This window comes from Diuraphis noxia, unplaced genomic scaffold (genome assembly GCF_037042655.1).
Source record: "Diuraphis noxia isolate RWA-SAM2 unplaced genomic scaffold, SU_Dnox_SAM2 contig0001, whole genome shotgun sequence".
NCBI lineage: Eukaryota > Metazoa > Arthropoda > Insecta > Hemiptera > Aphididae > Diuraphis > Diuraphis noxia.
The window spans coordinates 16,407,314-16,434,423 of record NW_028301711.1 but is presented as its reverse complement, the minus strand read 5'-3'; the positions used below and the strand labels follow the sequence as shown (position 1 = coordinate 16,434,423).

General features: G+C 36.6%; 4 protein-coding genes and 1 pseudogene across 4 annotated transcripts; all 5 read left to right on the top strand.

The window, feature by feature from the left end:
- Window positions 1–2,421: 2,421 nt before the first annotated feature.
- On the top strand, window positions 2,422–3,555 carry LOC149059946 (uncharacterized; annotated as a pseudogene).
- Window positions 3,556–13,640: 10,085 nt separating this feature from the next.
- On the top strand, window positions 13,641–16,067 carry LOC107172668 (uncharacterized). The gene has a single exon (XM_015522959.2). It carries the CDS (start codon window positions 13,641–13,643, stop codon window positions 16,065–16,067), a length of 2,427 nt encoding a protein of 808 aa, XP_015378445.2.
- A 42-nt stretch (window positions 16,068–16,109) lies between these two features.
- LOC149059945 (uncharacterized) lies at window positions 16,110–17,608 on the top strand. The gene is made up of 2 exons (XM_089226986.1): window positions 16,110–16,743; window positions 16,989–17,608. Exons 1-2 carry the CDS (start codon window positions 16,110–16,112, stop codon window positions 17,606–17,608), a joined length of 1,254 nt encoding a protein of 417 aa, XP_089083112.1.
- A 318-nt stretch (window positions 17,609–17,926) lies between these two features.
- LOC149059944 (uncharacterized) lies at window positions 17,927–18,865 on the top strand. The gene has a single exon (XM_089226982.1). It carries the CDS (start codon window positions 17,927–17,929, stop codon window positions 18,863–18,865), a length of 939 nt encoding a protein of 312 aa, XP_089083108.1.
- Window positions 18,866–20,883: 2,018 nt separating this feature from the next.
- Window positions 20,884–21,678, top strand: LOC107168894 (uncharacterized). The gene has a single exon (XM_015518442.1). The coding sequence runs from the start codon at window positions 20,884–20,886 to the stop codon at window positions 21,676–21,678; it is 795 nt and encodes a 264-aa protein (XP_015373928.1).
- The last annotated feature ends 5,432 nt before the right edge of the window (window positions 21,679–27,110 follow it).

Here is a 27,110-nt window from a genome sequence, read left to right as displayed (position 1 = left end):
AGTTTTTACAATATTTTTTTCGGTATCTTTTAGGACTTTTGGCAACACTTAATCAGCATTTTTTTTCCAATTTAGGAAGTTTTGAAATTGTTGCTCTTTCAACTCTATTGACTTTGGATTCCCTCGAGTTCCTTATAAGTGGAGGCCATTCACTAGTGCCCAAATTGTTTTATCATTAATAAAGCGTTCGATTGTCGCATGAATCGAATCGACTGGCATATAACCCGAGTATATGTCCCGGGAGTAAGAAAACGATTTTTATCTCGGTTAAATTGGCCAATTGTTTTTTTAAACAACTCATGATCATAAATAACATAGCTCGATTTTTATTTTGACCTGTACACGAATCACAATACAGGGAAATTGACTTAAACTTCGGATTGTTATTGCAATCGCATAAATATTGATAAATACACGACACAATTTCATTGCAACCACGTAAACCGTCAATCTCACCCCACAAATAAGCATACGCATTGCATGTACCAGACTCGTATATAGAGCAATTGTAATAACTATATTTACGGCTGTAATATAAATTCATGTGTGAACCTATGGGTGTATTTAAGACTTTCTGAAGGTAAAACTTGAGCATACAAAATCTCCACCTGCTTTAGATAATTGTTGATCAAATAAAAACATTTGCCGACACTCTTCTTTTTCCTTTAGATGTTTTTTTTCTTTAATTTTTTGTTCTTCGTTCAAGTCTCTAGATAATTTTATATTATCAAATTTTGAACAAAGATTACATTTATCTTTTTTAGGAAGACGAAACCCAATATTTTATTTTTTTGTAAATACTGTCTTGAAAGTACTTTTCGACATAACTGCATGGTTATTTTTCTTACAAAAATCCATGTATACCAAGTATAATCTTGATATATTACCAAATTCTGCTGGTAAGTATTTTTTAATACTTGATGCCCGACAATAGTGCGATGATACTGCAGTTAGTTTTAGAATAAAATAATCTAGATTTTTCATATTTTCAATTGCCACTTCATTTGGTGGACGGCCCTTACCACGTCTATCGTTAGGAGAAATGACAGTATTTGTTTTATTCTATAACGTATATCTCACAAATTTATGGGATACATTTAATGTTTTAAATAAAAACTGCAAGCACACTTTTTTCGATTCAGAATTATAAGATAAAAAATATTCATTGGTAATATTACGTCGGCTAAGTCCATGTTTTGCTCTTACTCTTTTTACAGGTATTTCAATGGCACATGCTATTATAAAATCTCGATGTCTTTGAATACTATTTAATCCCCAAAATGCTGTAAAAATTTATTTTCTCTCGTCCTCAGAAAATTTGTATACACATTTATTTTGACACTTAGCAGACAAACAAGGGTTTGGTTGAAGTGTTTTTCCGGAACCCGATAATTTTTCTTTTTGTTTAGTATTTCTTCTGTTAGATTTCTGACTTTTCCTTAAACCACCTTTCCCAATCTGAATTGTTTCATCTATACTACTGTTGTGCTCGTCTGTATTTTTATTTATAATTCCTTCATTACTCTCATCTATAGTTATGAACTAGGAAATCTGAGAGGCTTCTTGAGAATGGTCAATCAAATGGCTTACGTTGTAATCTGCATTTTCAACAATGTTATCAACGTCAATAAGGGAAGGGAACAATTCTTTAGAACAGTTATTAGATTTAAAAACATTACTACTAATATAAAGGCTGGATATTTCAGAATGACAATCTAATTTTATTTTCAAACCTGGTGGTAACCATTCTTCAGAAAATTCATAAGATAAATCTATTTTACTTTTTGAAGAAGAAAGTTCTTCAGCAATTATTGTTTTATCAACTCCCACATTATCTTTTTGTGTCATAATTTCTTCAAATACGAGATTATTTAAAAAAAATAGTTTGATCATTAGATTCTGTAGATGGCATTTTTTTCCGAGTTTGGTATCTTTGATTAATAATAGGTATTGGCTGGTTTAATTGAGCTGCTTTTACTAACTTCATACTACGAGAACGTTGACGAGAATCCATTTTTATTTACCTTATATAGTACCTATTATAAAAATAAATGTTAATCACTAATTGTCTTCATAAAACAAGACGTTGTAAGGCATTGCATAACATTTAATATTTTTTAAATAAAAATCAGAAACTAATTATTGAAACAGTAACTCTCTACTAATTATTTATTATTATTTTTAAAAATTAATAATTAATTATAAGTACCTAGTTATTGTTACATTGAATATTGCTGTAATGATATTAGGTTATTTATATAATATTATAATTATGTTCTTTCAAATTTTGAAACACGAATCACCGATGATTGGAACGAAGAATGGATGTTTATTAACTAAAACATACCATATTGATGCAAAACAAAAATAATGTATATGTAACCAACGGTCATCTTACCAAAAAAATTAAATAGGTAGTAAATGTACGGCGATCCAACAAATAGCACAACAATTATAGAAGGTCATTTAAAATTCGTGATTTAAAAAATATCGAACTATGCAATATTATAATATGCATTATGTTCAAAATATGCAAAAAAAAATTGTTTTATTTAATCGAGAATAATCCAAATCGTGGAAATATCTGCCAATCAATCAATTTTGACTCAAGGATACTTTAACCAAATTATGACGGCATCAGTTATGGTCTACTCCAAAAAAAGTTTAAAAAAATTCTGGTGTTGCTATGCTAAAGGAAACATCTACATTACATAAGAAAACTATAAGTAAATAATTATATAAATAGTCATAATAGATAAATAAACCAATTAAGTAATATTTAGTAAATAATTATTTTTGTATGTACCTATAGTAAATGAAGATTTAATTAAATTAAAGAAATGGCTTCAGTTTAATGTTGAACCCATGAGTGAAGTAACTTTAAAATGGCAAAAAACTTGTGAAATTCGTAGGGATTATCTATTATCCCAAAATATCAACATAGTTGATATTCTTAAGAATGGCCTATTTTGAAACTGTAATTTGCCTACAGTTTGGTAATATTTTATTTTATTGAAGTATTTAAACCGTGTTCTAAGTAGTCATAAATGTACCTTATTTAATAGTTTGATTTTGTGTTAAAAGTATGTTACAAGCCTACCGTTTTGTTAAATGTTTTGTGGCTTAATATTTGCAGTTTATATTAATTTTAACATTATTTCTTTGACTGATTTTATTTCAGATTGATATTGATTTTGATAATATTTATCCTTCAAAAGGAAACTCACTGTTTGTAAAGTGGAATCAATTTATTGTTAAGATTATTCCATTAATGATCACTAACATAAAAGATGTAAACAGTAAATTATTAGTCAAGCGTTTAATAGAAATTAAAGAAACAGATATTGGTATGATATTTAATCTCTATAATTTTAATTTATTAAATTAAGTACTTATTTTTATCTTGCTTTTGCAGAAACCAGAAATCACTTAGTTTTGGATGTAATGAATGCTCTATTGGTTCTAACTTCCAGAACATTTGAAATAGATCCTGTTACCAAAAAACGACGCATAGTCAAAACTTCTATTTCTGATGCCAAAACATCTTTTTTATAATAATTAGTTTCAGTAAATGACTTACATGTTCAAATTCAATCACAAATTGAGAGTGCTTACAAAAAAAAGAAAAAGTACATTCATTCATTTGCATTGTTGGAGCTGAATTGGATGGTACAAAAGATTTGTATGTATATTATTTCAATACTTATTATAAATTTTCTAACATAGTTCGTGCATTAGACACATGTTTTAAAATTGTCCAAGTGTTCAATTTACAGTACCCCATTCAATCTGTATTAGTTTGAACATTCTATGATATTCATAATGAATGTGATGTTAGAAGTTTTTCCCTAACATCATTAATTTCTGATTTATCTACTCTCTACTGTTTAAAGTCATAATTAAATTTAGTAATTATAATATTGTTAATTCTTTTTTTTCAAACTAATATTTTGGTAACATAATTCATTTAAATAAATAAATATTTATATACAGTAATTTTAAAAATAAATTCATTAATTTAAATGATGGATTTAATTTGCTTTATCTGTAAAGATTTATTTACTGAACTTGATCAATTCATGGTACATTTGAAGTATGTTCATTCATTAACATCATCAAGTTTTTATCGCTGTGGTATATCGCATTGTTCACAAACTTTTTCTGCTTATCGTACATTTCCTAAACATATGAAATGAGAAATGTTAAAAAATATAAATTCTTATCATAATTTGAAAAATATTAATAATAATTCCTCAACTAAGATTGCATATAACGCTAACACAAATATAGAAGTGGTCTCTTTAACACATGAACCTAGCGTTAATTATGTAGATATTGATATTTAAAAAAAAATTGCAGTAAAATTTTCTGCCCATTACTATGGAAAATTTAATTTGTCCAGAAAAAAGGCTATCCAACTTCAACAAAATGTAACAAACATAATAACCACTTCCATCGCTCATGAATTAAAGAAATTAATTGTTGAAAATAACACTATGCAAAACAATGCACTTAAATCCATTATTCATTTCTGTGAAAATCCATTTGTAGGATTAGACCAGGCGTGCCCAACCTTATTTAACTTGCGGGCCACATTCGAAATTTATATTTATACTGCGGGCTGTATATGCTTCATGGTTTTTTTTTGTTCATTTCGATAAAATATAGACTAGTCATAGGTATATCTATTATACATTTTATCGGATATAATATTATCTTTGTTCACTTATCGAATTTTTGACTCAAATCGTATCTGTTTAAAGTTCTCAATATTTCCACGCTATAGTAGTATTGTTGTTAGTTTGTTTTCGTCATTAGAAATTGTACGTTCACATTTAGATGTCTCAAAATAAAAAGCGCAAAATTGATACCGAATGCCGTGTTTTTAATGATAATTGGAGTCTAAGTTATTTTTTTATCGAGTATCGAAATAAAGCTATGTGTTTGATTGCTACGAAACCGTGGCGGTCTTTAAAGAATTTAATATTAAAAGACATTATGAAAGTAAACATCAAAACAAATACGTCAATTGTAAAGGTAAATATTTATCATATTTTTTTATTTTTCTGAAGAGGGTATTTAGGTATTATATAATTTTAAATTGTAGGGAATCTTAGAACTTCTTTGTTAGAAAAATTCAAACAAAATTTCAAAAGTGATCGCGTCGGAAATGTATTTGAAAAATATAATAGAGGTAAAGATGAGATTATTCGAGCAAGTCATGAAGTAGCTAACCTGATAGCTAGCGAAAATAAAAGTTTTAGTGATGGCGAATTTGTAAAAAAATGTATCTTGGCAAGTGTAAAAGAAATTATTCCGGAAAAAATGTCTGTATTCGAGAATATCAGTTTGTCTCGAAATACTATTACTAGACGGGTAGAAGACATTGGAGGTGATTTAATGACGCAGTTACAAATAAAATCGAAAACGTTTAAACTTTTTTCTTTAGCTTTGGACGAAAGCACTGATGTGTCAGATACTGCACAATTATTAATATTTATACGAGGAATAGATATAGATTATAGGGGAGACCGGGTCTAGTTGTAACATGGGGTAAGATGTAACATAGGCGTAAAGTATTTGTAGATTGCTTCTATAGAATTCTAATAGATAGCGTTAGATTCATAAATAAATATTATCATATGTTTTGTTGTTATCAGAATCATGTTGTAATTATTAAAGCGATAACAATCATAAAACTGATTTTATCAGTAAATAGTGAAAATATTTTGATATCTTACTATTCAGTTTGTTATCACAGTTTTAAAACTTAATCACAAGTTTTAGTCATACTTAAATCCAAATGTTGTGCAGATTTAATTGCAACAACACTCATTAATGTAAGTATTATATTACCTTTTTATTTATAATAAATATTAAAAAAAGTCATGTTGGGGTACAATGTAACAAACTGTTTGGGGCTAGTTGTAACACATTTTTTATCATAGTATTTAATTAAAATATTAATTTGTTATTATACATTTATACTTTTATAGAACATTCAATATGCCTAGACACTATATAAGGAAAACTAATAGAGGATTCACAGCAGAGTTGATAAAAGCTGCTGCAGATGAAGTTATCATTGAGAATAAATCAGTTAGAAGTACTGCAAAAAAATATGATTTGTGTCATGTCAGTCTGTCACGGTATGTTGCAAAATTTAAAACAAGTAAGAATAATGGTGATGTTAGTACACTAAATGTAGGATATAAGGGGTCTAAACAAGTATTCAGTGTAGACCAAGAACAAATACTATCTCAATATATTAAAAATTCGGCAGATATGTATTTTGGACTCACCCCCCGTGACATTAAACAACTAGCATACCAATTTTCACACAAACTGGGCCTGAAGTATCCTGAGGTATGGAGAAAAAACCTTATGGCTGGGCCTGATTGGTTTACAAAATTTTTAAAAAGAAATTCTAGTCTTTCTCTCAGGCAACCAGAAGCAACCAGTTTATCCAGGGCCATGAATTTCAATAAAGCTAATGTAAATTTATTTATGGATAAGCTTCAACAAGTGTTATTAAAATATAAATTTGAAGCTCAACACATATACAATATTGATGAAACAGGTGTAACAACAGTTCAAACACCATCCTAAATAGTTGCTACTAAGGGGAAAAAGCAAATAGGTGCTATAACATCAGCTGAACGGGGTGTTTTAGTTACTATGTGTATAGTAGTTAATGGAACTGGTTGTGCTATACCACCAATGTTTGTTTTTCCACGAGTCAAATTTCATCAAAATTTTTTAAGGGGAGGACCTGCTGGATGTGTTTGTACAGCCAACAAATCTGGGTGGATGCAAGGTCCAGAGTTCTTAACATTTATGGAGCATTTTGTAAATCATGTTCGACCAAGCCTTGAAAAAAAAGTGTTGGTGCTTTTAGATAATCATGAGTCGCACTTATATCTGCCTGTGATTGATTTTTGTAAAGTGAATGGCATTGTTTTATTATCATTTCCACCACACTGCTCACATAAGCTCCAACCACTAAACCGTAGTGTGTATGGTCCTTTTAAAAAATTTGTTAATAGGGAAATGGATCAGTGGATGACCATGCACCCAGGGTCTAGAATGACAATCTATGATATTCCTCAAATTGTGGCTGGTGCATTGCCTGATGCAGTATCACCTCGAAATATAATGAGTGGTTTTAAAGTTTCTGGTATTTGGCCATTTGATAGAAATATTTTTCGAGAAGACGAATTTGCACCATCCATAGTTACTGATATAGATGAATTGGAATCAAATCATATAAATCAAGATACTCATCCTGAACAAGAATTATTCAACAGTCTTGACCAAGTCCTGAACAGTCCTGAACACAGCATTCTTGAACCAGAATTACACATCAGTCCTGATCAAATTAATGTAAGTTCAAATGTTGCTATTCAAGTGTCAAATGATAATCCAATACCTTCAACTTCAACATCAGCTTTAATGGCTGATCATCCAATACCTTCAACAAGCTCCAATGTAATTTCACCAGAAAGTATTCGCCGATATCCCAAGGCAGTAAGAGAACAAAAATTAAATAAAAAAGGTAGACAAAAAGGAAAAAGTGCTGTGTTGACTGATACACCAGAAAAGAACGAAATAGAAAAAAAATTTAAAGCAAAAGCTGTTAAAAGAAACATTTTTGAATCAAAACAAAAACAGAAAGCCAAAACTACAAAACCAAAAAAAGCTAAAATGTCTAAGGAAAACAATTATAGTTCAGATGAGGGTGAGACATTTTGTTTAGTGTGCATGGAAACTTTCAGTTCGAGTAAAGCAAACAAACAGTGGATTGAGTGTAGTAAGTGTAAGTTCTGGACTCATGTAGACTGTGCAAGGGAATGTAAGAGTCCGTTTTATAGGTGTGATAACTGCTACTAAAAGACTGAAGAATTTAAATACCTAATTACCTATGTTTTTTTTTATTATTATTAAGAAATGAAGGTTCCTCTAACTTAATACTGAAAAGTTATTTTATTATAATTAATTTTTTTGTTTATTAATTTTTTAATTTGTTTATTATTATTATTATTTTTACTGCTGTTATTAATTATACTTATGCATAAAAACTATTAAAAATGACACAAAGAGCTACTCGTATTTTATTTTAAATAATTTTGTTCATTATTTTTTAATATGTTTATTTTTATTAATGTTATTAATACAACTTACTTTTGTGTAAAAACTATTACACATGACTAAGAACTATTTTATTTTAAATAATTTATATGACTATTATGATTATTATTATTATTTTAACAGAATTGTTTTATTTGTTTTTGTTTTTTTGAATAAATATAGAAATTAAACAATATATTTGTGTGTGTTACAACTTACCCCACTACCGGGGTAAAATGTAACAAAAAAAAATCATGATATTCAACTTTATATTAATTTATGTATTTATTACAAAGCGCCTACAAAGCATATTATGAAACAAGACAACATTCTCTATCTATTGGTATAAGAAAAAACTGATAGTGAATATTATTTTCTAAGATACAGCCACAAATATTAAAAGTGTTACAACTAGACCCGCTCTCCCCTAATATAACAGAAGAACTTGCTTCATTAGAAAGTATTTCTGGAACTACAAAAGGAGCTGATATTTTTGAAAAAGTGAATTGTTGTATTGAAAATTTAGGACTGACCTGGGAAACACTGTAGTATTACAACAGATGGAGCTCTAAATATGGTTGGGCGAAATAAGGGATTAGTTGGAAGGATAGCTGAGTTAACAACTTCAAAAATGATTGAAACACCTATATTTTTACACTGTATTATTCATCAACAATCTCTGTGTGGTAAAATTATGAATTTGGAACATGTGATGAATATTGTTACAAAAACAGTGAACTTCATTAGATCGCACTGATTAAAACATAGACAATTTATAGAATTTTTAAATGAAATTGAATCGGAACATAAATATGTTTTGTATCATAACCAGGTTAGGTGGTTAAGTCAAGGAAAAGTATTAAAACGTTTTTTTGATCTTCGGCAGGAAATTCAAATATTTATGATAGAAAAAAACAAACCAGTAGAAGAATTTGAAAACGAACAATGGATGTACGATCTTGCTTTCTTAACTGATATTTCTGCTCATTTAAATGAATTAAATCTTAAACTTCAAAAACAATCAAAAACTTTTTTCGAGCTTATAAGTGATGTAAAATCGTTTGAAATAAAATTACAACTTTTTAAAAACCAAATATTAAAGCAAAACTTTTTACATTTTAAAACGTGTCAAGAAATTAAACAAAATTCTTTAATTTACGTTCCGACAAATCATTTTGTGAGTATGTTGGAACAATTATCAATAGAATTTAAAAACCGTTTCCAAGATTTCAAATCACATATGACTTCATTTCGGCTGATTAAAAATCCATTTCTGTCTGATGAAAATAATGTTCATGAAACTGTTCAACTTGAACTTATTGATTTAAAAACAAATAATCATTTGAAAGATTTATATAAAGATATCACAGATAAAAATACAGATTTAATACATTTTTATAAGACTCTTACTGATGATTTTCCAAAAATAAAAGAATTATCAATGCGTATATTTACATTATTTGGTTCTACTTATATTTGCGAACAAACGTTTTCACGCATGAATTACATAAAATGTTCAGAAAGATCTCGTTTGACTGATGAACACTTACACTCCTTATTAAGAATTGGCGTTACACATTTCACTCCAAATATTGAAAGATTTGTTAAAGAAAAACAAGCCCAAATTTCACACTAATTTATTTCTATTAATATTCTAAAATGTATTATATACTTAAATTATTTAATTGTTTATTTATTTGTAGGTAGCATGTTTTACATTTACACATATAAAAATTAAAAATTGTAAAATATTTTATATTCTTAAAAACTTAATAAAATACATTTTTTTACACCTATACAAATTTCTAATTTTTATAAAATGGTCACGGGCCGGTTGGAACACCTTCGCGGGCCGGATTCGGCCCGCGGGCCGCGGTTTGGGCACGCCTGGATTAGACACTGAGTACAAATTTCTTAAATCTTTGCAAATTAATGATTATTATCATGACAATTTTGTCATGATTATTATGAAAAGCCTAAAATTATTACTTTAGATAACACTTTACACTATAGATGATGTGTGAATACAGGGGCGTATCCAGGGGAGGGGCTGATGGGGCTGCAGCTCCCCCCCCCCCTGAAATTTCAGAAAATCTTAAATTATTATTATTTATAAAATAATATAAAATACTTATTACATGGCATTATACGGCAATACGTTATACCATTGATTATAGAATAGACAGATAGACCATTGTAACGTCACGGAATTTTTAGCCTTATAAATCATAATAACAATCCCCTAACACACCTATTGCTAACGTTGTTGACAAGTCAACGCACCTTTAGGCCTCTTTCACACAGTCCGTTTCTTTAACGGCAACGGAAACGGATCGGATGAAAATAGAAAACGGAGTAGATAAGAAACATAGTTATTTATACTATCCGTTCACACTATCCGTTTTAACCAACGGACAAATATCTCGCCGGCCCGTTATCGGATGAATCGACGGATTGCCTCGATATATTTCCGTCGTCGGAACGTTTTTCAAACGGACCGTTTATCGAGACTACATTAATAGATATAACCTTTCACACTTTCCGTTTCATATCCGATTGTTTATCCGGTACCCGTTATTTAGATTTTTTGGTAGTATTTGTAGTAATTAGTAGTCGTGACTAGTGTCATATTTTCTATTAAAATTTTTTCTACAAGACAGAGATAACTTCGAGAATCAGACATATATCTATAAAAATATGTCTGAATCTGTGAATTTAGAACTTCTGATCACTATGGTCGAAGAACGGCCAGTAATTTGGGATAAAACTCTAGAAATGTACAAAGACAGAAACTTAACGAGGAGTGCATGGAAGGAAATATGTTTGGCATTTGTTGAGGATTTTGATGATAAATCAGACAAACAAAAGGATGATATAAGTAAGTCTTAATAAATATTAAAAACTTAAAAATATTTTTATAGTCAAGACCAATAGTACCATATATTTAGATTTTATAATTTTTTAATGAAAACAATTGTTAGGATCGTATTGTTTTTGTAACCGATATAAACTTAAATCAACTTATTAACTTATTTCATTATATTGAATTATTATATACTTGAATTTTGCCATGGCACTGATCCTGCATCACTTACGAAGTATTCAGCATACTTATTTCGAATTTCATTGGCATGTCGTCCTCCTTGTACATAGTTTGCTTGATGAACCGCGTCTTCAAATCCCATTATAGGTAATTCATTGATTTCGTGTTCTTCGTAATGAAGTCCGTCTTTTTCGCGAATAATATTATGTAGAATACAAGCAGCTTTGACAATATCAACAGAAAAATCTGTGGCAACATTCAATGGCCGATGCAATATACGCCATTTATTGCTAAGTATACCAAAGGCGCACTCTACGTATCGCCGTGCTCGGCTTAGCCGGTAATTAAAAACTTTTTTAGTTGTAGTTAAGTGATAGCCACCGAAAGGTTTTAGTAAATTTGTTGTAAATGCAAATGCTTCATTACCCAAAAAAACATAAGGAAATTCTTGATCATGTAATTCATTTATCGGTTCTGGATCAGGTATATGTAATTCGTTTTTATCCATTAATTTCCACAGTGATGATTCTTTAAATATTGTAGAATCACATTCTTTTCCATACGCTCCAATGTCTATGTACGTAAATCTATAATTTGAATCAACTACAGCAAGCAGTACTATACAAAAATAGTTTTTTTAGTTGTAGTACATCGATACACTTTTTTTCTGTTATAATAAGCCTTATATGCTTTCCATCTATGGCACCTAAACAATGTGGAAAGTTGGCAATTTTTTCAAACCCTTGCAATTATTTTCCAATTCTCTTTTGACGGAGCAGGTATATATTTGTTTTTTAAAACGTCCCATATTTTGCAACAAACAGTTCGTATTATTTTACTTGCAGTAGAAATTCCAATTCGAAAAGTAAAATGGATTTCTGTCAAAGTACAGCCACTTGCAAGATATCTAAAAAACAATATAAAAAAAGCGGGTAGTGTGGGTATGTCGCTCTGCTGTATAGTCATTGTATACGAAAAACACTTTGATTTAACCCTGTATAGACAACGCTAATATAAACATTTGTTGAAAATTTCAAGTGCTTAAAGTAATTATTTTTTGATTTACAGTAAAATTAAATTTTCGTTTTTGTCGAAAATTGGTTTTGCGTAAAATATCCCGTTTTTCCGTCACTTTTTTTGTTTGTTTTTCTCGATTTATTTGAAAACTGTCGGAAAATGTTTAATTTTGACCCCCCAAAGTACCAACTAGATTCACTTTCCTTTCAGAAACGGTGCTATTTTTGAAAATCGAAGCATTATTACTGCTCCAAATGTTGTCGACAGACAAAAAAATAAAAAATAAAAAAACACATCATTGTAAAATCAATATATTCATCACTCCGTTCAGAATCTAAAATCAATTTGCAAATATTCGAGATTTCAATGAATCTGGTCAACATTTAAACTTTAAATGTCTTTAAATAAAAAATGTGCATACTTATCTTAAATATTTTTTATGCGCATTTAAAAAAAACCTTGTTTTCAATTTTCAATCCTTAGTAGTTAGTTATAAAAACTAAACATTTTATACATATTTAACTACGAAAAAACTTGCAAATGTTCAATAAAAATTTTAATATAATAAAAATTTCCGTTTTTTCCTTAATTTTTTGTTGGTTTTTCTCGCTACGTTTAAAAAGTATTGATTTTTTTTACTTTTGACCCCCCCAAGTACCAACTAGATTCACTTTGTTATACCTTTGTTATAAACAAAGGTACATTTTATTTTATATTTTTAAATGTTATTGTTCGGCCACTACTCATTATATATATTATTATTATTATCGGTGATTCGACCGAGACACCGGATCTATAAAATTATTGTTAAGTCAGTCGACATAGTACCACGCGACCGAGTGCGCGTCGTTCGACCCTCTAAGCTATTTTGTATTATTAATTGTAATATTTCAAGTTATGTTTGCATCAACTAAATAAATTTATACCCAAAGTAAAAAAAACCAAGTCGAGTAATTACTTTCATGAGTACCTACCCAAACCACGTAACATGATCTAAAAACACATGGTCCTTCGGCCGGGATTATTTAGTTGATGCAAAATAATATTACATAATATCGCAGTTAAATTAATAAGAGCGTCTAGTGCTCATCGCGTAAATCGATCGTCCAGTGATTTTAAACGCGAAATCCAAAGTGCGTGCACAATACTTCATTATAGAGAAGTATTAAGAAGAGCTTCATCAAGGAAGAGCTTCGTCAAGGAAGAACTTCGTCAAGGAAGAACTTCTTCAAGGTCATCCAAGGCAAGGTAAGCGAGCTGTTAATAGCACATAGTCTATAAGTTAGTGTTTCGGGGTTTATTTCCTTTTCCCGTTTACCTATTCCTAATATTCTGACACTCTCGAGTCGCGGTTAAAATTATATATTAGCGTATATAAGTATAGCCAGTGGAAAGTACGTGGTAGAATTAGACAGTGCATAGAATAGCTACACACTACAATATAGATAATACAATGAGTGAGCTGGCGAACCTTATCATACGCCGGGGCCAGCTAAAAGGTCAATTAACTCGTATAGCAAATTACATCCGCGATAATAAAGGTAGTCCAGATATCGATCAAATTACGGTAAGATTGGAAAAGACCATAGAAACATGGCATGAATTTCAACAAGTTCAAGTGCAAATTGAAGAAGAAACCGAGACAACTAATGAGAGCGAGAAATACCGTAGCGAGTTCGAGGAGTTGTATTATGATAACGTAGCTAAATGCAATAAAATAATTAGAGCCGCGTCGCCAGGCGTTAATTCAAATCCGTCATCTAATCGGACTTCGAACGAATCCAGCAACGACGAACCAAATGGTCATGCAAGCCTACAGCCCGTACAGTCGGCAATTAAGTTAGCTGCTATCGAGATACCAAGGTTTACAGGAGTGTATACAGAGTGGGCCGCATTCTACGATATATATACGGCGTTAATACACGATAACAAATCGATGAGCGACATTCAAAAATTTTTTTATTTACGATCGTGTCTCAGTGGAGATGCGGAAAAGATTATACATTGTCTGCAAACTACGGCGGAAAATTATCAAGTAGCATGGACAAATTTAATCACGAGGTACGACAACAAAAGGGTGTTGATCCAGGTACGCGTGAAAGCGTTATTTGATCTAGAGCCACTGAAAAAAGAGTCGGCAGTACATTTGCGTACGCTAATTGACACGGTATCTGGTTATTTAAAAGCGCTCGAGTCTTTAGGACAAACTCCAGACAGTTGGAGCGCATTGTTATCTCCTTTAATAACGTCAAAACTGGACGCAAACACGAGACGAGCATGGGAAAGCGAAGCGACCAAGATGGAAGATTGCGGAGTGCCAATACTAATAGATTTTTTAAAATCACGTTTTCGAATTTTGGAGGCGATAGAATCAAATAAAAACATGAATACACAGGTACTAACAGACATTCCAAAGTTCAAGAAATCAGGCGACAGGTCTTCATCATTTACAACTACCACATCTTTCAGATGCTATAATTGCAATGGCTCACACTCAATTTATAAATGTACCAAATTTCTAGCACTCACAATACTAGAGAGAATAAAAAGAATTAATGACTTAAAATTATGTAACATATGCTTACGCGCACACTCCGACAAATGTAAGTCACGTAATTGTCCGAAATGCGCGCGTCCACATAATGGTTTGTTGCATGCGTCGCGCGCTAATAATAATAATATACATACAGGCGGTGCGAGGAACGGCGGCGAATCGTCCAACACCACTCCACCTGCGGAGAACGATAGAAATGATATCGCTAATGAGGCAATGATTAATAGCGCACCCGCATCGGTAAATGCTCATGCACGTCAAAATAGTGAAGTAGGTAAGGTATTGTTATCAACGGCCGAGATTCTCGTATTCGACAGTCAAAATAAACCGGTTTTGTACCGTGCGTTACTGGATAGTGGATCGCAGCACAATTTTATGACCGAGTCATTGACCCGGCGTTTAAATTTAAAACGAATAAAGTCATCGTGTTCGATAATCGGCATTAATGATGCATCGCATACGTCTACGTACAAAGTAACAACTACTATTAAATCGCGTATATACGACTATTCATTAAATTTGGAATTTTTTGCACTTCCCAATTTAACGAGCAAGTTACCGTTGATGCCGGTTAATCTGACAGAACTGAAGATCCCGGTGGATATAAGCTTGGCGGATCCATCTTTACACGTGCCTAAAAAAGTAGATATCATTTTAGGCGCCGAAATATATTTTGAATTACTAACTAAAGAACAAATTCAGACAGTTTCACGGGGGCCAATTTTCCAGGGCACTCGTTTAGGTTGGATCATCGCGGGACCCATCCCTTCGCCAACAAATCAAGCCGAAAACTCAACATTTTCATTATGTACGAGCGTAATGTCCGAATTCGCAAATATAGAAAATCAAATTGCCGAATTTTGGCGCTTAGAGGAGGTAAAGAATTGCAACGTATACACATTAGAGGAAAAAAGGTGTAAACAACATTTCGAGTTAAATGTAAAGCGTGGTGAAGACGGGCGTTTTACAGTAAGTCTACCTTTTCGTGACAATGCTCCTAGATTAGGAAAATCGCATGACGTAGCCCTTCGCAGAATGTTATCATTAGAACGACGATTTCAAATCGATACCAAGCTCAAGGAAGTATATAGCAAATTTATGAAAGAGTACTCCGAACTTGGACTCATGGAAATAACGCAAAACACGATTCCAGATGATAAAGGTTATTATTTACCGCACCATGCAGTTCGCAACGAAAGCAGTACCAGTACTAAACTGCGCGTGGTTTTCGATGCGTCGGCGAGAACAAGTACTGACGTAAGTCTAAATGATGTGCTTCTAAAGGGACCTAACGTACAAGAGGATTTGATCTCTATAATGACGTGATTTCGTATACACAAATACGTATTCACAGCTGATATAAACAAAATGTACCGGCAGATTTGGGTGTCGGAAAGCCAACGTGATTTCCAGCGCATTTTGTGGCGTGAAGACCCGAGCCAGCCACTAAATATATATCGACTAAAAACTGTTACGTTTGGCATAGTCACCGCTTCATACCTGGCAACGGCATGTTTACAAAAATTATCCGAAGAAGAGTCGTCAAAGTTTCCCGAAGCCTGTCAGGCCCTAAGTCGTGATTTCTATGTAGACGATTTTCTCGGCGGAGCCATGTCAAAACAGTCTGCATTAAGATTACGCGATGACCTAATTACGATTTTGAGGGGCGCTGGTCTAGAGCTGTCAAGCAACGATCCCGACTTGTTGATTGGTGTTGAAGCAGTACCAAGTGCCAACAATGACTTAGATTTGCAGTATACGGAAAATGTTACAAACATTTTGGGACTTTATTGGAATAAAGACATTGATGCATATCAATACAAAGTGTTAATGTACAATAACGAAGCGCGACCAACAAAACGCGTGATATTGTCCGAGATCGCCGCAATTTTCGATCCGCTTGGTTTAATAAGCCCTGTAATAATTTGTTTTAAAATCATAATGCAAAAAATATGGCAAACGCGGGTAGATTGGGATGCAACGTTACCAACAGAAATTGAAGGTGAGTGGCGCAAGTTCCGTGCAAATTTAATACATTTAAACACGTTAAAAATTACGCGTTCGCTCGTAGGTGACGGTGACATTGCGGATATATACAATTAAATGGGTTCGCGGACGCATCACTTACAGCATATGGCGCTTGCCTATATCTCTGCGTAAAAAACTATAATGGTGAGGTCATAACTAATTTAATTTGTTCGAAATCACGTGTCGCACCATTAAAAACAATTTCATTGCCACGTCTAGAGTTATTAGCTGCCGTCCTACTAGTGCGGCTGGCGGCCAAGTACGCGACGAGTTTATCTATACCAATTGAACACAAATATTTTTGGTCTGACTCTACCGTCGTTTTATCTTGGATATCGTCGGAATCGGCAAGATGGAAAACATTTGTTGCACACCACATTGGCGAAATACATGAAACTACTTCGATTTCGCAGTGGCACCACGTCAGCACCAAGGATAACCCGGCAGATATAGTTTCGCGCGGCTGTTGTCCTACAAAAATCGGTGAATCAAATTTGTGGTGGAAGGAACCTATGTGGTTGCACAAAGATGTTTCTGATTGGCCGAAAGAAAATAATATCTATAGTAGAGCGGACGAAGTTTTATTAGAAGCGCGAACAGTATCTCACGTAATTACAGACAGGTACGATTTGTCGATCATAGAAAGATACTCATCTCTAACGAAACTAATACGCGTTACTGCATTTTGCCTACGATTTATTAATAATGCGTCGAAGAAAGAAAAATTAATTGGTGCGCTTCAGGCCGATGAAATCGACAAGGCTGCGAATAGTATTATTAAGTTAGTGCAAGCTAGTAATTTCGCTGGTGAGATCAAGGACTTACGTAAATCAGGCTAAGTAAGCTCTAAAAGTGTATTGTTACGCCTGCGTCCGTTTTTAGATAAAAATGATTTGATCAGGGTGGGCGGTCGCCTAGGAAATGCATCTACTCTAAATGAATCGCAGCAACATCCGATAATTTTGCCTGCGAAAAATGTTTTAACCAAATTAATATTTATACACGAACATGATAGATTAATGCATGGCGGCCCACAGGCTATATTATCCGCGGTTCGTCAAAAATACTGGCCACTTAACGGACGCAGTATTGCGCGTAGTGTTGTACATCGCTGCATAAAATGTTTTAAATATAGACCTGTTGTCGTACAGCCTATCATGGGTGATCTTCCCAAGGCTCGTGTACGGCCTACACGGGCATTCAAAAAGACAGGTGTAGATTTTGCGGGTCCATTTATGATCAGGTCCAGTTTAAGGCGGAATGCTCCATTGAATAAGGCATATGCTTGCTTATTTGTTTGTTTTATTACTAAGGCGGTGCACGTAGAATTAGTAGGCGACCTGACCACTCAATCGTTTCTCAATGCGTTGCAGCGGTTCTGTGATAGACGCGGACTGTGCACGGACATTTATTCCGATAATGCCACGAACTTCGTGGGCGCCAACCGTCAACTCCAAGAATTGCAAGCACTTTTTCAATCTACTGAACATCAGGAGCGTATTCAGGACACATTATCCAAATCAAGTATTCAATGGCACTTTATACCACCGAGGTCACCACATTTCGGCGACCTTTGGGAAGCGGCTGTGAAGTCGCTGAAAGCTCATTTATATCGTACACTAGGCAATGCCTCACTCACTTTTGAAGAGTTGAACACTATATTAATACGTGTAGAGGCAATTTTAAATTCGCGACCTTTAACCCCTTTGTCCTCACATCCTTCCGATTTATCCATTCTCACCCCCGGCCACTTTCTTATTGGTGACGCATTAACTTCGCTACCCGATCGTGATGAGAGAGATGTCCCGACCAATCGATTGTCGAGATGGCGACGAGTTGTACAGTTCACGCAACAGTTATGGGCCCGTTGGACGAGGGATTATCTAACGCAAATCCAGGAAAGGACAAAATGGATGAGCTCCAGCGGACCTAAACTCGGAGTTGGTACGGTCGTGCTCATGCGCGACGACAATGTGCCTCCGCTCCAATGGTCCATGGGCAGGGTAGTCGCCCGGCCCTTCGGGGAGGCATGGGCATGCCATCGGGCGCGTCCCCGGGTTGCGGATAGGGGAAAGTCCTGCAGATATGCAGGATAGCCGCGAAATAAGCCATACCCTTCGGGATTGGACGAATAAGCGGTCGCGGACAAGCACACCATCGGGGAGCCGATCGACCCCCGGTGTTCCAGATGATCACGGCCTACTGACGGAAAACAGGACAACCGACGCGAGGCTGGCGTCGGCAGTGTTGGCTTAGCCACCAAAAGTCAATATGGAAAGTCACAAAACAACGAATATTGTTACTTCCCCAGGAGGTTCGGATATCCTCCAGGAGACTACTTCGCAGGGTGGGCAAGGGAGCCATGCGGGGTCGAAGAACGATCCCAAGACCGCCAGCGTTCCTGCACAGGCGCTGGCGGGCACCCGCGTGGGTGTCCAGAGATGTGAGATGACCGACTCGGAAAACAGAAACAAATTGGATTTACTGGAACGGACAAGGACGAAATTGGAGATTGAGAGGGTGTCACTGGCACAGAAGCTTAAGGCATCTGGGTCAGTGGGCACGCCGAGTGTTGAAAAGGGGAACGCAGTAGAGGTGGCCGGCCAGGCCTCTGTTTCTGGTACTACTACTAGCGCCGAGAACGATGGCATTAAACCATTGAAGCAGACGGCGTCATCGTCTATCGTACAAATGGACATAGAAGGGAAACGGATGGGAAACTCCACACCACAGACGGTAAGGACAATCAACATCCCCTGTGTGAGGATCAGTTGCTGGAAAAGATCCTGTTCTATGTAACAAGCATGAACAAATTCGCGAGTGCTACGCGAAATCTTCATAAGGAGATCAAGGATACTATCCCGAAAACTTGTATGCTCCTGACACAGTACATGAAAGTGAGGAACCAGAGACCAACGGCACTGAACAGCAAACCAGTCGCGGAAGACACGGGGAAAAATGCGGCTATCCAAACGCCAGCGTTGACCAACGCCGAGAAGCCAGACAGCCCCCTTATGCCAATACTGGAAAAGATACAAGAGCAGTTGGCGACGCAGCAACAATCAATTGACCAGTTAGTGGCCGAGCGGAACCACCAGCTGCCTCCGGAAACATCGAGGAATCAAAAGAACCAGGCCCTACGGAGCGAGCCACGGGAACAGCAAGGGAAGGTGGAAGGGGAAGAGCCGAACCCACCCGAGTACAAGGCTGTCAAAAGAAAGCGAAACGGGAAGAAAAGAGCAACCGCAGCTCCAGTTCCAGATGCAGCCCCTAGTGCAGCTCTCTACAGCCAGCAAGAAGAGAGACCAGCACCGGACCAGCTGTCTCCAATGATTCTGACGGGAACCGGAGGTACCAATTGGACGACAGTCAGGAAGAAAGGTACGGGAAAAAATCTGGCTAAAGAAGTTCCGGACGTCCTTATTGTGAAGGTAAACGAAGATAAGACCTATGCGGAAACATTAAGAAGGCCGAAGAAAGGACTAGGCGATGCTGGGCTCACGAACGAAGTAGGAATGACCAAGAGAACCGCTAGAGGAGATCTCCTCTTAAGAATGGTAAAAAGGACAAATAAAACTTCGCAGGTGAGAGAAACAGTACAGAAAATAACAGGAGCTGAAACGCACCAAAAGACGAGCAAAGTCGCGGTGGAGATACGTGGACTCGATGCAGATGCGACGCCAGAAGACCTAGCTGCGGCAATTTCAGTAAGAACAACGACTACAATGACCATAGAGGACATCAAGGCGATCAAACCCGGAAATGAAGGGAAATTGACATCAGTGGTCTTGCTCCCTGCTAGAATAGCCAACGAGCTAGCAACAGGTCCACGGTTGCGTATGGGCTGGGCAAACTGCACAGTCAAAATACGCATACCAATGAACAGATGTGCTCGTTGCCTGGACTTTGGTCACAGGAAAAGTGGGTGTACCGGACCAGACCGTTCAAGCGTATGCCTCAACTGCTGGAAGGCTGGACATACGAGAAAGGACTGCGAGGCAGAACAGCGTGGGCTGTGTGAAGAAGATGGTGTCGAGGGATCAGGTAACCACTTTTCTGGCAGTGGGGGATGCCCAACATTCAAGCGATTCCTTGCTAACCACGGGAAGAAACGATGACGAGAATGCTACAGATAAATCTCAACTGCTGCAAGGTGGCGCAGCAGTTGATGCTTCAAACTGCCACTGAAAAGAAGGCTGACGTTTTAATTGTATGTGAGCAAAACACAACACTGCCACATTGGCATTCAGATACAGACGGGAAAGCTGCAATCGCAATCCATCAGGAGACTATCTTAGAAGAAGTAGGGGACGCCGGAAAGGGGTACGTGTGGGTTAGGATCGGAGGGATCCGAATCTATTCCTGCTACGTCTCACCTAACACAACTTTTAATGAATACAGAGAGTACCTAGAGCGGCTAGAATCCAGCATACGAGCTGGAACGGGGGAAGTCATACTAGCCGGAGACTTTAATGCCAAAAACGCAGAGTGGGGATCAGCTATTAGTGATCAAAGAGGCAACGAGCTCGCAGCTCTAATCGCCTCCCTGAACCTGAATGTATGCAACATCGGAAGCACTCCTACGTTCGAAAGAGGATCGAGTCGCTCCATCCTGGACCTGACATTCACATCGCCGCTCACGGCGCGACAAATGTTAGATTGGAGTGTGCTTGATGAAGAATCGAGAAGTGATCACAAATACCTCTTCTTCAGAATTGGACCACATACCGGAAGACATCCCGATGTTCCCACGGGATGGTGCCGCAAGAAACTCGACCCCGGAAAACTCAAAGAATACCTGGATGGCAAGGAACTACCGCGAAATGCGTACGAATTGATGGATAGAATAAGAGGAGCATGCGACGCGGCCATGATCACAAACCTCAATATTGGTGGACAAACGAAATAGCAGAGCTAAGAAGAGCATCGTTGACAGCCAGAAGACGATACCAAAAGCGGCAAGGAGAGGTCCGTCCGAAGATGAAAATCAAGCATTCAAGGCTGCCAGGACAAATCTACGGTTGGCGATAAGGAGGAGCCAAGAGGCCTGCTGGAAAAGCCTGTGCGCCGAAGTGGATCGTGACCCCTGGGGAGTGCCATACCGAACAGTCATGAAGAAGATTGGGAAGCTACCGGCAATTCCCACAAGCATTGTCCCCGCCATAATATCAGAACTCTTCCCAATCCACCCGACAATAGAGGAAGGGAGCGCACCTCAGCGTCAAACACCAATATCTCCAGTCACGCTACAGGAAATGGTAGTGGCAAGTACAAGACTGTATCCGGGAAAAGCCCCTGGCCCAGATGGCGTGTCGAACGAGGCGCTGAAAGTGGCGGTGAAAACGCATCCAGCTATGTTCCAGGAAGTCTATGGACAGTGCATGGAAAACGGGGACTTTCCAAAACCGTGGAAACGAGCGAGACTGGTGTTGCTGCGGAAAGGGGACAAACCAGCAGAGCAGCCATCAAGTTATCGTCCATTATGCATGTTGGATACAACGGGCAAATTGTATGAGCGAATACTCTGCAACCGCATAGAGAAGGCAATGGATATGGAAAAAACCGGGCTGGCAGAAAACCAATATGGATTCAGGAAAGGACGTTCGACGATTGATGCGATTAGCAGAGTCATGGCGGAGGTGATGGTTGCTGGAACAGGGACGCTTCGTAAAACACAGTTGTGTGTGCTCGTTACAATTGACGTTGCCAACGCGTTTAACTCGGCACCATGGTGGGCAATAATCGAAGCATTGACAAGGAAAAAAGTCCCCGACTACCTTGTTAGGGTCTTGCGAAGCTACCTCTCCGACAGGGAGATAATACAAGGCAAGGGACACCAGACGGTTAAACTAACCAGCGGAGTACCACAGGGGTCTGTGCTTGGCCCACTTCTATGGGGTATAATGTACGATACCTTGCTCTTAACTAAAATGCCCGATGGAATAATACTGGTTGGTTTTGCTGACGATATAGCTATCGTAGGAAGAGCGGGGACAGTTGACCAACTGGAAGGCGCTATCAACGAATCCCTTAGGCTAGTTAAAGAATGGATGGACGCGCATCAGTTAAAACTAGCCTTACATAAAACGGAAGCTGTCATGCTTACGAGGAAAAAGGGCTACCGTAGGCCAACGTTCCTGATAGGAGGACAACAGATAGGAATACAGCACTCCATCAAATATCTGGGAGTTGAAGTGGACTCTGGAAGAAGATTTAAAGAACACGAGAAGATGGTCGGAGCCAAAGCCATGAAAACAGCGCATGCCTTGTCTAGGATACTGCCAAACATAGTAGGGTCGTCAACAGCAAAGAGGAGGCTACTGACAAGCGTGGTTCATAGCCAACTATTGTATGCTGCACCGATATGGGAGCCGCTGTTGTTCAACAGAGCGGGCAGCAGCACGCTGATCAAAGGAGACGCAGCCAAGCATTTGAAGGCAGCAAAACGGTTGATGGCTCTTAGAGTCACCAGAGCTTACAGGACGGTGTCTTATGAGGCAGCAATGCTTATAGCTTCAATACCCCCAATAACGCTTCTAGCGAAAGAGCGAGCCGCGGCGCACACTGCTACGAACAAAGCGCAGGCACTCAGAGACGCCCGGAAAGAAACAATGACGCGATGGCAACAGGATTGGGATACCACAGAGAAAGGAAGATGGACACACGTGCTGATAAGAAATGTGGAGAAGTGGACAAGCAGGGGCCACGGTGATATTGACCACTTTCTAACACAAGCCCTCACAGGCCACGGATTTTTCAACGAATACCTATATAGATTCAAAAAACTTGAATCCCCAAGATGTTCCCTATGCGAGGCGCCCATAGACGACGTGAATCACACGATATTTGAGTGTGACGCATTTGGAAACTGGAGATGGCAACTGATGGAAGAGATCGGGTACAGCCTAACAGCAAACAACCTAGTGGAACAGATGCTCCGGGGAAAGGCCGAATGGCAGCTCATCGCAGCGTACATCAACCGAATAATGAGGTTCAAGTGCAAGGAAGAAAGGAGAAGGCAGGCGGAAATACGCATAACAATCTAGTTTAAGTATATTTTTTTTTTATATGCTGAATAGCAAAAATAGAGGGGTAGGGCCCTCAAAATTTTGTAAAATTGATATTGTAAAGAAGGCAGGTAAGGGGATTGTCCTACCTTCCTTTCTATCTTGAAGCTGTATGTGTTTACTCAATAAACGATGGTGGCGTCCTTCACGATGTGCGGAAGCAGTTCGAAGGACGCCTACCGATACCGAACGCAAAAAAAAAAAAAAAAAAAAAAAAGGGTAGTCGAGGTCATTCACGGTTCCAATGGGCAAGTACGGGTGGCTAAGGTGCGAACTTGCGAAGGCGAATTTTCCCGGGCAGTTCGTTATTTATGTCCCTTCGAGGGCAATTCACCACTCGATCAACAGTAAAAAAAAAAAATTGTTTTTTCTAAAGTCAGGGTTAATAACCGAGTATTATATTTCGTATGGTATTAACTTTATTGTATACAATTTGTAGAATTATTTAATATTTATAGTAACCATATGTCATGATTTATATTTGCGTATCCACGCCTATTACATATGTATTTTTTATTTTTTATTTTATTTCATGTATAATCTGTTGATTGTATAGTAATGTATATGTTAATGTGTATAATAATGTATTTGTATAATAACTATAGGTAAGTAAAATTTGAAACATAATGTTCCAAGGTGGGCGGCATGTTCGGTCACTACTCATTATATATATTATTATTATTATCGGTTGTACTGTTATCGGTGACCGAGACACCGGATCTATAAAATTATTGTTAAGTCAGTCGACATAGTACCGCGCGACCGAGTGCGCGTCGTTCGACCCTCTAAGCTATTTTGTATTATTAATTGTAATATTTCAAGTTATGTTTGCATCAGCTAAATAAATTTATACCCAAAGTAAAAAAAACCAAGTCGGGTAATTAGTTTCATGAGTACCTACCCAAACCACGTAACATGATCTAAAAACAGTTATAAACAAAGGTACATTTTATTAGTTTTCATAAATAAATATTCATAAAAGCATTAATATATTATAAATTACATCATTTTGAAATACCTACTTACCTTATAGCAATGGCCAACATTTCTTCGGATCCTATAGATTTCCTCATTTTTGTATCTTTAAGAGATATTTCTTCTTTTAGAGTAACATGTAATTCATCAAATGTAGAAATTGACATCCGAAAAAAATTAAAGAATTTTTTTGGGTCAGACCTTAATTCATTGTATAAAGTTTTGTAAACACCCAAATTTTCACGATTTTGTAATATTGGATGAACCCAGTACTTTCTTCTGTGAGGTCTTATTACTAGTTTGTGTCTTCGGTAAAGTAAGTATAAAATTAATAACTTTTTTAATTGCTTTTTTAACACCATGATTACAAAAACTTCACAATATTTGCACACAACGTACCGATTGGAACTGTACGAGGGACTGTGTGAAAATTTTGTCCGTTTTCTATTTTTATCCGATCCGTTTCCGTTGCCGTTAAAGAAACGGACTGTGTGGCCTTATTCCTATAACCATTAGTAATAAAACGTAGATATCGCGTGCTAATGCACCAATGACCGCAGTTTTATGCAATAAATGTTCCCCGTTTCCCCCTTCATCAATTCGTCGTCGACGTGCCGTGGTTCGTGGTTGCCCGCCGCCCGTCGCCTCCAGTGCTTTCGTCGCGTCCGACGGTACAGCCTGCAGGTAATACTGTACTCCCACGATATAATTGTAATAATCCCGCAAAAGTACGACAATGAGCTGCCCCACTACTCAAATAAAGCATCAAGTTCCGTCGACGGCCTACGGCACACCGCCGCCGTCGTTCGCTTGACATTTTCTTTTTCAACGGCTACAACAGCAGACGTCTCCATCCACACTTTCGTCCAGAGATCTGCCAGATATCTCGTGAGCCGAGCCGCCACAAACAATACCGCGTTGGGTCCTGGTGTATTTTGTTTTTTTTCTACGTTGTCAACCCGGCCACCAGCCAAAATGATGGGCTAAGCCAATCACTACGGGCCCGAGGCGGGCGGAGCCAACACCACGTCGATCAACAACCATGTGCAGCTCAAAAGTCGTGATTATTTTTCCCCCAACATTCCTTTTTTTTCATTTTGATTATGTATCACAACTTTTTTTTTTACACTCCGGTTCTTCTCAACGGTGCCCCGAGATAATTAAATATTATTTTTTCCTTTTTTCATTTTGATTATGTATCACTACTGTTATGTCTACTTATGCTCAATTTCTCCTAATAGGTGTCCGGGTAACCGTCATGCGGAGCCGTGGGTCTTTTCCTTTAATACATATAAGAGTATAATGTGTCATACCGACGTATGATTATCATTCCGTGCCGGTAACCGCTTGTCGGCCGTATCCATTTTCCTCCAAAAACGAGATACCGTTTTCCTCCACTGACCATTTTCCTCCAATAAATAATAAAGTAGGTAATATAAATAATTTATTGCTATGGACTAGCGTCCCGCATTGCTTAGTTCACGGTCAACTAGGTAATAATTATGTAGACACCACCTGAGAGGGTAACAATTCCAAGGGAGTGGCCATGGATTATTAAAATAATAAGAGACTACTAAAGGTAAATGTTGGGCGTGGACACCAAATAACATTACATAACAATGGGGGATTAACTGAACATTTAGGGAAACAGATCGATAGGCGTTCCATGTCCTCAGGACGTCAGACACGACTATGGGATAAGAATTCCAAGAAACGATACCCAAATTAGGAATATACTGTCATAATAATAGATACAGTATTATCAAGCATGCAGCTGCACGGGATGTGTACTGATCTCATATGTGGGCGGGTGGCGTTTCCGTCAGTTTAGATGATTATACCACATCCGTGAGAACAGCGACAAGCAGGGCCGGATTTACTTAAGAAGCGCCCCTAGGCTAATAAAAACCAAACGCCCCTACTCCTTGGAACATAATTTATTCAATAAGAGCTGAGAGTCCCCCTCCTTATACAAAAATGTATAATCAAAAAATTAAATTTTTTTTGAAGTCAACCTAAAAAATTGAGTCCTAAATTTTTGTTGAGTAAGATACTTAAAAGATACTAGACCAGAAGGGCAAAAAAAATACATTTTATTATGATGACAGAAAAAAATATTATTCTTGATATATTTTATTAAATAAAAAAAATTACAAAATAATTAAAAACAAATAATCAATGCATTTTTTTTTCAATCTTGTGATAATATAATAATTAAACAATAAACACTATTGTAGAAAATAATAGCTAAACTTAGATAAATATATTATACCACCTGTTGTAAATTTTATCTACAGTT